Raw genomic sequence first — 11,848 nt, 5'->3', positions numbered from 1 at the left:
AATGAAATTTCATTAAGTAATCTATCATTCAGTTTTAATAAATGTTTCAAAGCAAGAGTAAGTGGTAAGTTTTTTCTACTAGTAATTATATGTGATTCTATCTTAGACTCTTTGTGTTTTGCTTCGAAACGCATACACCAAAGATTCACTAGAGGTCCTACACGAAGCATAAGTCGTGTGTAATGCAACATATTATGATGTTTTGTTTTTAAAGTGTTTCCAAATAATCTAATATAAATTTCATGATGTTCCGTTACCAAACATTGCAAATATTCAACTTCTTGCAATAAAAATGATCTAGCGTTTAAAATATCAATTATCGCTCTAAGAGTAAGATACAGTTCCCAATGAGAATCATCTGGAGGCACAAGATCGCCAATAATAAGGCCAAAATATTTCATAAAACGTATTACCTGAGATGCAGAAAAACCTAAACGATAATTATTTAATTTTTCTCTCTTCAAAAAAGGAATTCGATTGCTCAATTCACTTACGCCAAAGTCAAAAGCTCCGATACGATCATTTAGATCTTGAAGTGTAAAATACTTTAAATTTACAATGTAGTGTAATAAAATTTGAGACAAATCGTATTCGCAAACTCCTTCATAAATATCATGCATGATATCAAGGGCACTGTTCTCCAAAATATGAAAATCTTCTATTTCGTTAAATACACATTCTTCGTGTATTCCAGATGTACTAACATCATTTTTTTCAACATCAAGTTTGTAATTTTCCATATTACGTAAAAGTTCGGGTTTTTCATAAGTTGCACTCAGTAATTCGTTACGAGATATTTTACATACTGAACATGGATTATTGGCTGAAAAAGACTGAACAAAACCACCTATTTCATGACGACCAAGATTATCTGCTACAAATAAGAGACAATTTACATAAATATCAATATTGTCATTCGTCCTGTAAACTGGATGCGTATGTAGAAATTTTAATTCTTTAATGAGTGGTAAAAAGACGTTTCTATTGCCAAAATCTTTTCGATGATTACTATTAAATAATAATGCAACCTGTATATTAACAAGATGAGATTGAGCATTTGGAGGTATACATGGTAAAGAATAATATACAGCACCAATTTTTTGAGTGCCAGTTTTTGAGCCAAGTGGATCATTCACTTCAAATTCATCATAATAAAATATAAGAGGAATAATTATTCTGTTTGGATACTTTTGTTGTAATTTTTTAAATAATTCAGCCTGAATTATATTTGAAATTCCATTCGATTCTAATGATAAACTTTGCATATAGTTTAAAATTTGTTGTAAGAAATCAGGTAGAGCAAATAATTTTTGTATAACTGATTGTATAGATACATATTGACCGGTCACATTAGTGGGTACAATTACATAATTTGATTCAATTTTTTTACCAATAGTTTGTTGTCCAATTACGTACGATTCTGGTTCTATTAAAGTACCTCGTTCTTTAAAGTATTTAAACCGTTTGAATTCTGAATCAAGTGAATCGAATGGATTTTCAAATAAGTTGAAGACTTGCTCAATATTATACTGGATTGCATCGACATTTTTGGTAAAATTTAGAACATTTGGCTTCAGATATGAAAATATTATTTTGTTGACAAATATACGTGTAGAATCAACAATCGTTTGCACATGCGTTCTATTCATTGACAATTCATTATAAAAACTAGATACAAACTTTGCAGCTTCATGTTGTAATTGTTTTTTTAAGTCAATAAGATTCTGTTCAGTATTGTCAAAATCATTAATAAATTCTTGTTCACTTTCAAATGAGTCGGAAGTAAGATCAAAATCCCTGTTACTATTATCACTTGGGGCTGATATATCAACAGCAGAAATTCTTAATACATTTAAAGATCTTTGATTATCTTCTGAATGATCAATAATCAAATGATTTTTAAAAACATTAATATTTTGAAAAATGCGGTAACAGTCATTTTGCATACATGTGAAACGATTGATACATGTTTCAAATTTGTGAATTACAGAAAAATGACGAATAAACAGATCAATATTTTTGAATCCTCTCTCACATAAATAGCAACGGAACATCATGAATGATAGAATCACAAACGCAAGATTTATTTTTACGTCTAAAAAACAACTTATTAAAATAGAAAATAAGATTTTAAATAGCGTGAAAGCAATTCACACATATACATATCAATATTACTTTTAAACTTTTATAACTACATTTAACGCTTAACGACATTTCAAACTATACTATATATTTTTGGAAACAGTCAAACTACTATACGTAATATAATATATAGAATTATAACGTAATAAAATATATAGAATAGGGATGTTAAATATCGAAACAATTTGCTTGTTGATACTATCGATAGTTTTCAAAATCCTTGTCGATACTGTCGACAAATATCGATAATTTTATTAATTGTTTGTTTATTTTTTTTAATTTTAGGTTCTCTAGATTGCAGGTGGTTTATATATATTATATATTTATATTATATGTTTAGTATATATCCGTTGTCTACTAATTATAATAAATAGTAAGACGATAAGAGCAAAAGACGACAGTAGCGAAAGACAACAAAAGCGAAAGACAATAATATTTGAAACGCATTACTACATCTCGATATACAATGGCATCGAGTCGTGGTTTTTTACACAATGTTATCGTCAAAGGCCGTGTTCAGAAATCCTACATGAAAACTATCGATAGTTATGGATAAATTATTTTCCTTATCGACAACTATCGACTGTTGTGCTGTTAGTGCTTGTCGATAGTATCGATAAATACCGATAAACTTAGCATCCCTAATATAGAATTTAACACAATGACAATTATCTTAAATTGTGTTAAACTAAATTATAAATTGAACAGTTAACATCAATCAATTATTAAATCAATCAATTATTAAATCAATTAATGAATGCATAAATATCAAAATTTTATATTAACGACAATTTCTTTCTTTTAATGTAATAAATGATAAATCAAATTCTCAATCTAAATTGATATCATATTTTATATTTTGCCTTTAAAATCTTTTCAAAAGATCGATTAAATTCATGACAGATTTGTCATACTTATCCCATTCTGTTGTTCGCCCATAAATATATTTTTGTATAAAAAGCCAAACTTGTTCACAGGCGGATGGATATTTGACATTAAGAACTTGAAAAATCTTGTACAGGATATCAACAGCTTTTAACACATTTTCCATTTTATACATTATATCATCAATGATGATATAAAATGTCTCAATTGCAGTTAATTGTGAGCCTATTGCAATTATATATGGCTGTAGAGTTTCTTTCTGTTTAATGGCTCTCTCTTGTCTTCGACGTTTTATTCTTTCCAATTCCCCTGGAACCTATAAATTTAAATTCTTCTTATTATTAATTTTTAATTAGTATTTACATTATCTTATATAAAGATGAAATTTAATCGATTTCATTAGAATCTGATAACAAAATGTCGATTAAATAAATTTCTCACTTTAATATGACAAATAAAAGCATCCATTGATTCTGCTATAGTGGGTCGCCATATCTTTCCTCCTGGTATCTTTAATCGCACATTGGAAGGACATAATACCGATATTAAAGAAATCAATGCAGCATCTCTGCATTCTGTTCAACATAATTAAATAATTACAATAAATTAATTTTTTTTTAATTATATACTAAAAATTTTATTACCATCTCCTTTTTCATATAATTGGATCTCTTCAAGTTGCTTCGCAAAAGTTTTATCTTTTACGATTCGATTTTCTAGTAATGTTTCTAATTTTTTAGATAGTTCGGGCCATTCGTTGTAAATATTAGATTTTTCATTAATTAAAGCATTATAATCAGCATCCAACTGAAAAAAAAACTACATATATAATACAAATTTTTAAAAAGAAATTGTAAAAATAAATTTTTCATTACATACAAGCATGTAACCGAATTCTTGTTTAAGCACTGGGTATTCGTTAAAAATGTCATAAACATTTCCTTTTTGTTTTATAAAACTTTGATGTCTCAGTTCACGAGATCCATTCCAATGTTTTTTTACAGACGACCAAGGTGCTGTATTATACCGCAACCATTGCAGATGTGTTTCGCAAACACGTTTAGCTATATTTATATTTTAATTTAATAATTTAGTTTTAAACTTAAAAATCTTTTACAAGATATATCGTAATATTAATTAAATTTGTAACGTATCTAAAAAAATACAACTTACAGAACTAACTACATATATTCTATTATTACCTTCAGAATTAATGCTTAGTTCAATATCTGAATTATTAATGTTTTCACTAGTTCTCTTTCGTTTTCTTTCTATAAGTCCAATTTGTCGACATTCATCAAGTTTATTTCGATAAAAATCCGGTAATTTTCCTTTTGATATTTTTTGGGAAGGTCCTTCAGATTTTGGTGGAACATAATAAAATGCCTGTTGCTCATTTGGAAACAAATTCTGGATCTTTTTCGATACAATGTCAAAATCAGCATTCAACAAACGAACTCTACGAACATTAGAATACATTTATATGATATATATATATATATATATATATATATATATATATATATATATATATATTAATAATATAAATATAGAATAAATATTTTATACATATATATGTATATTTAGCAATTACATTTCTGTCCCGTCCACAGATTTTGCAAACATAAATTGAGTAACAAGAAGTTCGGTCAACTTCCTACGTTTGGTTTCATCGAGTATGTTATGCTTTTCATAAAATTTTATAATAATTTGTCCATCTATAAAACTTAGTAATAGTTTTCTCAAATCCTATTAAAATGATAAAAAAAAATATTTGTAAAATATTTATAAAATTAATAAAATATTTATAAAATTGTATTTTGCATGAAAACATTACCGCATTTTGAATTGATGTAGAATGATTTAAGGTGTATGAAATGTTAAATTTGTTCTGATTGTTATTACTTTTTTCTGACCCACTTTCCTTAATATTATCACATTCCTTTAGTGCTGAATTTTTATTATCTTCTTCGGTACTCGTACATTCATCTGATGAATCGTTTAATATATTCCCAGTGTTATAATGTTCACTATGAAAGTCATCAATTGAAGTTGTATTTAATATTTGTGTTGTTTTATCTTTCAAGGGATTTCTTTGTGCACACGATGTCTAAAAAAACAAAACAAAAGCATTAATAAATATATTTCTTTCAATTAAGTAATTATATTTTACATTTATTGTTTACAACTCGATTTTATATTTATATACATATATTTTTTATATATTTTTATACATAACTATTTATATTTTTATATATAACTATTTTAAATATTTTATATATATATTTTATAATTTTATATATTTTATATATTATATATTTTTTATATATTTTATATATTATTTATATATTTTTTATATATTTTATATATTTTATTGTTTTATAATATTTATTGCTTTATTTTTATTAGTTATTCAAATTTTTAAGAAAAGAAATATTTTATTAAACATACCGAAGGTTGTGCATCACTACAGGATAATTTAGAAAATCTTGCTTCTTTTTGTTTATTTGATTCTTGAGGCTCTTTTTCATTATTTTGACATTGTAACTGTATCAATTGATTATCATCATTGTCGTCATTTGATACTTTTAGTAATTTTTCCTATAAAGGTATCAGATATTAATTTTTCCAAACATTTACAATTTAATTCATTCTTTACTGTTTTTTAATATTTCGAAAAGCATAAAAATTTTTATCTTACCAATTTTATACTGTCTATCAATAATCTTCTTTTCTCAAGAAAACAGCGAATCCCTCCAATCGTAGTTATTATTCGTGCTATTTCAATTTCACTTATATTCAGAAAAGCTTCTTTATCAATGTCTTCCTCTAAAACATGAGATACGAATAAAAGAATTAAAGAAAATTAATATTGTTTAACGATTAAACTTAAATCTAGCCTTGTTTTCATTTACAATTATTTAAACCGTATCGGTCAATAAATACACTAAATCTCTCAAAAATGTGTTCTAAATCGACGAAATATACTGAATTATTTATTACACTGGAATAAGTGGAATGCGCACTTTTTTTTATCGCCGACTAACAATAAGATCGTGAGAGTATAAACAGTCGAATGTTGCGACGAGTCCGTCCTTGTTTTAGGTTACGGTCAACGTGCACTACGAACAGTGATGCCAGAATGGATACGCTGGCAGCAGCAAATTATCTCGCATAGAGAGTATAGCTCGGCGTTCCTGTGGAACAGTCGAGGATCGAGGGGCCGAACGTCGAACTATACTCTATGTAAAATAATTTGTTGCTGCCAGCGTATCCATTCTAGATTCACTATTCGTAGCGCACGCTTGACTGTAGCCTTAATCAACAATGCAACAATTTGTGTATTATAGGTTAAAGACACTTTCATCATAAATCAATTATTTCACTCTCGCAAGTTTAACAAACACCCGGCAACAGAACTAAAAAACAGACTAAAAAATGCGTATTCTAATGTACATATACTTTATACTTTAATGAAACAAGATGTTAACATGCTAAATATATATAGTCTAAAGCAAGATATCGATATGTTAATTATTGTTACATCTGATAAAAATGATAAAATTCAACATATAATTATATGTGCGTATTTAATAAGTACTTACCAATAAATCGATCATACCATTTTGATAATTTCCAGTCATTTAATGTCGTTTTAATAAATTCTTGATCGTCATTAATATCCCGTTTCATGATTTTAACACAATTTAGCAAAACTAAACTCCATAAGACACTAATTTTAGTAAAACTAAACTCCACAAGACACAAGAAAAAACTTCTACTAGGATCTTGAACTGGATCTTGCCAAACGCTGCGTACTGCGTATCGACTTGTACTGACAAGATCTTTTTACCGGTATGATCACGCGCAACTCGAAGTGCGTATGTATTAAGGCGCGTACAAAGGCGCGCACTCGCTTGGTCCCTTCCGCCTCCCGCCTCATCATGAAATACTATCTGCCGCTAAAAGTGCGACGAAAAAATAACCGTCAGATTTCACAAAAATAATATTTATATTATATATATATATATTGGGTGTTAAAAAAGTCTGGACACGGTCGAATATCTCGATAAGGAAGAGTTTTACTAGAAAGTGTTTCAGACAAAAGTTGTATGGCTTCGAGGGGGACATAAGATGGTGTCATTAGTTTGACCCTAAAGAGTCACCTGCAGGTTACGTGAAGGTCACCTCCAACTTTTTAAATGGGACACCCTATATACTTTTACACATTTTTGTAGCTCATCTCAAGAGCTTTTCAAAACACTATAATTATGTTATTTTTCATTAAGTACTTTCCGAGTTATGAGGTTGAAATCATTTCTTAATTTTACATAAAACAATAAAATATCTAGTAAAATATTCATTTTTCGATTATCTTATCTTAATACTTTTATGTACAAAATAATGAGAGGAATCAATTGGTGTAAAGAAAAAACATAGTTGTTTCGAAGAAAAAATATGTAATTTGCAATTAACAATTACATATTTTTTCTTAAAAATAACTATGTATTTTCTTTACACCAATTGATTCCTCTCATTATTTTGTACATAAAAGTATTAAGGTAAGATAATCGAAAAATGAATATTTTACAAAATATTTTACGGTTTATGTAAAATTAAGAAATGATTTCAAGTCTCATAACTCGGAAAGTACTTAACGAAAACTAACTTAATTATAGTGTTTTGGAAAGCTCTTGAGATGAGCTACAAAAATATGTAAAAGTATATAGGGTGTCCCATTTAAAAAGTTGGAGGTGACCTTCACGTGACTCTTTAGGGTAAAACTAATGGTATCATGTTATGTCCCCCTCGAAGCCATACAACTTTTGTCTGAAACACTTTCTAGTAAAACTCTTCCTTATCGAGATATTCGACCGTGTCCAGACTTTTTTAACACTATATGTATATATATAATTATAAATTTTTATTAAACACTTCTTTTTAAGATAAATGTACTTAATAATAATTTTTTAAATATTACTTAATAATAAAGTCTTGTAAAGATGATAATTTGCCTGTAAAAAAAAACTAAAGAAATTAAGCAAATAATTTGGTTGCGCTAATTTTAATGAATTTTTGAATTTTGTTTTCTCTATGATAAATATGGTTAGTATAAGTAAAATATTTTATACCGTCAACCAAAATGTGTGTACTAAATATTTTGGTGGCAGTCAAAAAAATAATTTTTTCAGTGTGGCATAGTAGGTATACAAGGCGGGTTCTAACGCTGGTCCTCTCAGGGGGGGTGAGGCGCGAGGGGAACCGTGGTGTGGGGGGAGTGACGTCACGCGCGGGGAAGGAGGAACTGCAGCGCTCGGTGAGTGACGTCACGCGCGAGGAAGGGAGTCTGCGAGGAGAAGGGGGATCCGCGGAAAGAAGACGGTGGTGTGAGAAGGATAGCGCTACGTGTGGGAAAAGGACAGCGCTACATGTGGGAAAAGGATAGCGCTAAGTGTGTGAAGAGGACAGTGCGACAAGGATGACATCAACGTGCGACAAGGATGGTGCAATGTAAGATGGCGTGAGAAGGACGACGCAAAGGTAAGTGAGCGACGAGCATATGAAAGTGAGAAAACGACAATAGCGCGAGAACAACGCGTGCGAGAGAGAACGATATTGCAAGAACAACGCGAGTGAGAGAGAGAACGATAGCGCGTACGAAAGAGAGAACGATAATAGCGCGAGAACAACGCGTGCGAGAGAGAACGATATCGCTATACTTACAACTAGCGCAAGAGAGACGCAAGGGATGGGAGCGCAAGGAGAGGCGCGTAAATAATTGCAATTTTTTTTTTCGTTACAATTAAAAATATGTAGAATTTATTTAAATGTGTGTATGAGTATTACAAATTGTGTGTGTGTGTGTGTGTGTGTACTTAATATTAAAATTTAAAAATTAATAAAATATAGGGAAAGAAAATAAAATGATGAATATAAAATAATGCGGACGGTGCGCCGGGCTGTAAGGGGGAGGCAGCTCCTGAAACAGGAAAAACGCTACATTAATTTTATCTTAATTAAAATAAAAAAAATAAAAAAAAACTAATTTAAAAATTTTAAAAAGAAATATGTACCTTAGCCCCCTGGAACTGCAGAGCCGTACCAGTATTCCAGTAACCGTCTTCTTCTTTCCTCTCCCAGTCTTCTTTGTATTTCCCGTATTCTCTCCTCTTCGATTATTCTGTTCTCTTCGTATCTTATAACCGATAGTTCGCAGATTTCGTCAAATAGGGACTCCATCCCGAAGAGCAGCCGCAGATTAAAAATGTCGAGATCTCCACGATCCATTTACATCATTATCCTGGCGACTCTCCGGGGTGTCGCCCCATTCTTCCGCGAGATCGTGTCGCGCGTTCCAGCGCTCCGCCCGCACGTTGCGTCGATGCTGTATGTTGATGAACCCGGGAATTTTGACATCATCGGGGTACTATAAAATAATATATATTAAAAATCCACATACACATACGCACAATTGTTTTCACAAAAACACTACCTACCTTCCAGACAAATACCACTTTTAGTATCACAGAAAATAAGAGCTCTACAAAACTCCTCTTCCAAAATGAAAAATGAAAAATAGAATCCATTTTATTTGCAGCGTAAGAAATAATCACACACACACACACACGGAAAAAGAAATACCACGGTTAAACTCGCTGACGCTCTCCTTTCGGACAATACACGACTGAGATTGAAATCGAATGTTACTCTCCGCTGTAGGAATTATAAAGGTCTCAAAACTGGAAGGGTTACACTAGTGTACGAATATTTTTTACACCCACTGTATATATTAACCATTCATGATCCTTTCATGGTCTTTTTCTACGCTCGGTATAAACAATATGAACAGTATTCCTATGAAGAGAAATGGATCTTGGAACCTTCCTTCTTTTTATGTTTTCTGTTTATGATACCAATATTCGACTGCTTTACACCCTTGCCGCGCGTGTGAAAGAGAACGCGTACAAGAGAGAACGATAGCGAGACTTATAATTAATGCGAGAGCACGCAAAGGATTGGAGCGCAAGGGAAAGGCGTGTAAATAATTGCAATTTTTTTTGTTACAATTAAAAATATATAATTTATTTAAATGTGTGAGTTTAATAAAAAAAGTATACAATATAAAAGAAAAAATAATATATAAAATAGGCCGTCGGGCTATGTGGGGAAGCCGTTTCTGAAAACAGAAGAAAACATATGCATTTCATTAGTTTAAATTATTTAATAATTTATTTTAAGATACTTTTGATATATAATAAATTAAAAGATACTTACAATGTTATCCATGACTCATCTATTTTAATTTGTGCAAATAGGGCACATGTTGGAGGGCAATATTTGATTCAAACATTTTTTTGCACCCTTTGCATGACATATTATCCATATTGCTACAACCTATGGTTCTATGTTCCCGAACAGAACTAGTTTCTTCAAACTGATACGGGTCTTCTAGAAAGCATTTGGTACAATATTTCGATCCATTTTCCATATAGTAATAAGAAATGCAACATATCTTTGTTGCTTCGTTTAATGTTATTATTTCAGGTATGCTTAAATTTCGCTGTTTCTTTTGTAACTTTTCATCAAGAATATCGTCACTATTGTCACTATCGTAATCACTGTCCTTCGCCAAGGGTTCTATTTCTATATTATTGAACTTGTAAATTTCTATTTCCCTTTTTAATAATAAATTGCAGATTATAATTTAAACATTAATTGCATACATGTGCTATGATAATTACGTTCAGATTATTTTCTAATGCAAAGTATATAAAATGTTTTATCAAATATACTACAATGATCAAATTGTGTATGTGTAGGTGACAGAACAAGAATTAATAGACTTAGTGGCAAATAACATGATGATGATCAATACAAACTTCATGCTGAAGTGATATTTCTGAATGCTTTTCCACGTACAAATTCAGGAAAGAATTAAAAGTTATGGCTAAGAAATTAATTTCAGAGCAAAAGGATAAATTATATTTTTTATAATTATTATAATATTGAATTATAATTTAATATTTTCCATATAACTGTGGGCATATATAAAACTTAAACATATATTGTTAGAAATTTCTTTCAAGTTATTAATAAATCATACACATTTAAAGACAATGGAAAATGGAATGTATATGTATATATAAATATATACACATATAAATAAAATTAATAAAATCTACATATGCACGTCTATTTTCAAATCTTTTTCCTTTATGTATTTTTTTTTTATAATATAAATGTATATCTCTTCTATACGAAATGATAATTATAATGATCAGTTTTATTATCGAGAAATATATGTTATGCCATTGATTCTTATTTTCATTTAAATTTAAAATAAAAGCGTTCTTATAATTCAAATGTAACTTCATTTTAATATTTCAGAGTAATAATGTTGATCATGTTTCATACGAATCGTTATGGTATAAGAAGTATTTTTACAGAAAGACTTAATATATGTTGCATTGCGATGTTAGCAGCTTATATCCGTAACTGTACCATGCATACTACCGATTTTTTCAATTAATTACTATGCTTCTGTAAGTTATACTGGGATACCTGAGATAATTTTGGCGATATACATAATTTAACATATTTCTAACCATTTCTCTTTGCAACAAAAACACAATGCAAAAATTCCTAGTAAATAATAGTTGCTGTTTTCGAATTATAAATATTATTATTTGTATATTTTAAAACAAATAAATTTCTGTTTGCAGAAATATTTGTTACTTAAATTAAACTATAAAATTAAAAATCATTTATGTATTGGGAAAAATAATTAGTTAATTAATCTATATATGTTCAAAAACTATAT

The 11,848-nt window shown here is 29.4% G+C and overlaps 1 protein-coding gene across 2 annotated transcripts; it reads right to left on the bottom strand.

Moving 5' to 3' along the window:
- Positions 1 to 1,217: 1,217 nt before the first annotated feature.
- LOC145960476 (uncharacterized) lies at positions 1,218 to 6,768 on the bottom strand. 2 transcript variants are annotated; one of them, XM_083079980.1, is made up of 10 exons: positions 6,633 to 6,768; positions 5,729 to 5,856; positions 5,479 to 5,628; positions 4,865 to 5,137; positions 4,622 to 4,776; positions 4,230 to 4,486; positions 3,907 to 4,091; positions 3,672 to 3,834; positions 3,469 to 3,602; positions 1,218 to 3,343 (listed from the first exon to the last, which is right to left on the bottom strand). In XM_083079980.1, exons 1-10 carry the CDS (start codon positions 6,718 to 6,720, stop codon positions 3,008 to 3,010), a joined length of 1,869 nt encoding a protein of 622 aa, XP_082936106.1. In that variant the 5' UTR covers positions 6,721 to 6,768; the 3' UTR covers positions 1,218 to 3,007. The 2 variants fall into 2 exon arrangements, with proteins under 2 accessions (XP_082936106.1, XP_082936104.1); XM_083079978.1 differs by having other exon boundaries at positions 6,650 to 6,733.
- Positions 6,769 to 11,848: the final 5,080 nt, after the last annotated feature.

The sequence above is a fragment of the Camponotus vicinus genome, unplaced genomic scaffold, assembly GCF_025532165.1.
Source record: "Camponotus vicinus isolate PSW18456_S1 unplaced genomic scaffold, iyCamVici1.0 SCAF_10, whole genome shotgun sequence".
NCBI lineage: Eukaryota > Metazoa > Arthropoda > Insecta > Hymenoptera > Formicidae > Camponotus > Camponotus vicinus.
The sequence above is the reverse complement of the archived record's forward strand: the minus strand, read 5'-3'. Positions and strand labels throughout refer to the sequence as shown.